This window comes from Triticum dicoccoides, unplaced genomic scaffold (genome assembly GCF_002162155.2).
Source record: "Triticum dicoccoides isolate Atlit2015 ecotype Zavitan unplaced genomic scaffold, WEW_v2.0 scaffold66240, whole genome shotgun sequence".
Lineage (NCBI taxonomy): Eukaryota > Viridiplantae > Streptophyta > Magnoliopsida > Poales > Poaceae > Triticum > Triticum dicoccoides.
In genome coordinates this window covers 1-1,256 of record NW_021290028.1, presented here as the reverse complement: position 1 = coordinate 1,256, position 1,256 = coordinate 1, and the positions used below count along the sequence as shown (strand labels likewise).

General features: G+C 38.5%; 1 protein-coding gene across 1 annotated transcript; it reads left to right on the top strand.

Annotated features, from left to right (window-relative positions):
- Positions 1-11: 11 nt before the first annotated feature.
- Positions 12-1,252, top strand: LOC119347387 (60S ribosomal protein L36-1-like; the record flags this gene model as incomplete). The annotated part of the gene is made up of 2 exons (XM_037616166.1): positions 12-235; positions 1,219-1,252. Coding segments are annotated over exons 1-2 (258 nt in total), but the record flags the coding sequence as incomplete, so codon positions are not given.
- Between the last annotated feature and the right edge of the window lie 4 nt (positions 1,253-1,256).

Genomic DNA, 1,256 nt, shown 5'->3' with positions numbered 1-1,256 from the left:
TTATTCTTACAATGTTATCTTGGCATATTTTGCAGAAAGGTACCAAGAGGGTGCAATTTGTCAGGAACTTGATTAGGGAGGTTGCTGGATTCGCTCCCTATGAGAAACGTATCACTGAGCTTCTTAAGGTTGGAAAGGACAAGCGTGCACTCAAGGTCGCCAAGAGAAAGCTTGGTACTCACAAGAGAGCAAAGAAGAAGAGAGAGGAGATGTCAAGTGTCCTTAGGAAGATGAGGTGTGTAACCACTCTGACTCACCATTTATATTATGAACATTATTTTTCTGACCATGTTCATTAGGTTTTGCTTGATTGAATTACAGATGGTTGTATGATTATAAGAGTCACACCTGTGTGCGGGATGGTCTCAAGTCAAGTTAACAATATCTGCCAAAACCTAATACAAATGAATCATATGAATAAAAATGATTGATGCAGAATCCAAAATGGCAACTGGCATACATTGCTAGCAAAGTACTATTTCAATTGATCAGGGTTTTGAGTTGGCTCTGTGGCAAAACAATGTTAAGCACGCTTTATAAGCACGCTTTCAGCACTAATTTAAGTTGTTGCCAACTTTTGCAGAACTTAAACTTGGCTTGCTGACTAAATAATACTACCTCCGATCTATAATAAGTGTCGCAGTTTTGAACTAACCCCGGTTCAAAACTGCAATACTTATTTTGGATCGGAGGGAATACTACGTTAAGTTGCCTTCTGCTATTTGATCTCACAACTTTTTCTTCCAAGTACTGAATTTGACTTGTATCATTTGTAAGAATTGTGGACTCTTCATTCCAGCCCCAAATATCTACTGTGTATCATATTTTTTGCTTATGTCACACATTATCTTTATTGGTTAAGCTAACGAACTCTCCCTTGTGTGCAGAAAAATAGTGCCCATCAGGACCAAAACAATTAAAGCCAGTCAAAAGGATTAGTAGAAATCGAGGCCCTCGCCTGACATGCATCTAGTCGAGGGCATTGGTCGCACGCTCAATTGAAATAGTACTTTGCTAGCAATGTATGTCAAGTTAACAATCGAAGTGCATACAGAAAACACAGAATTAATGCAGAATCCAAAATGCAAAGTGTTCTTTAGGTTTTTCTTTTTTCTGACCATGTTCATGTCTTCTACTTTCAGGCAAAAATAGTTGCAATTCTGTTTTGCTGCAACAGTTGGTATATAAATGACTAAAATGTTCTCACGTGATATGCAGGTCTGCTGGTGGTGGTGGTGCTGGTGACAAGAAGAAAT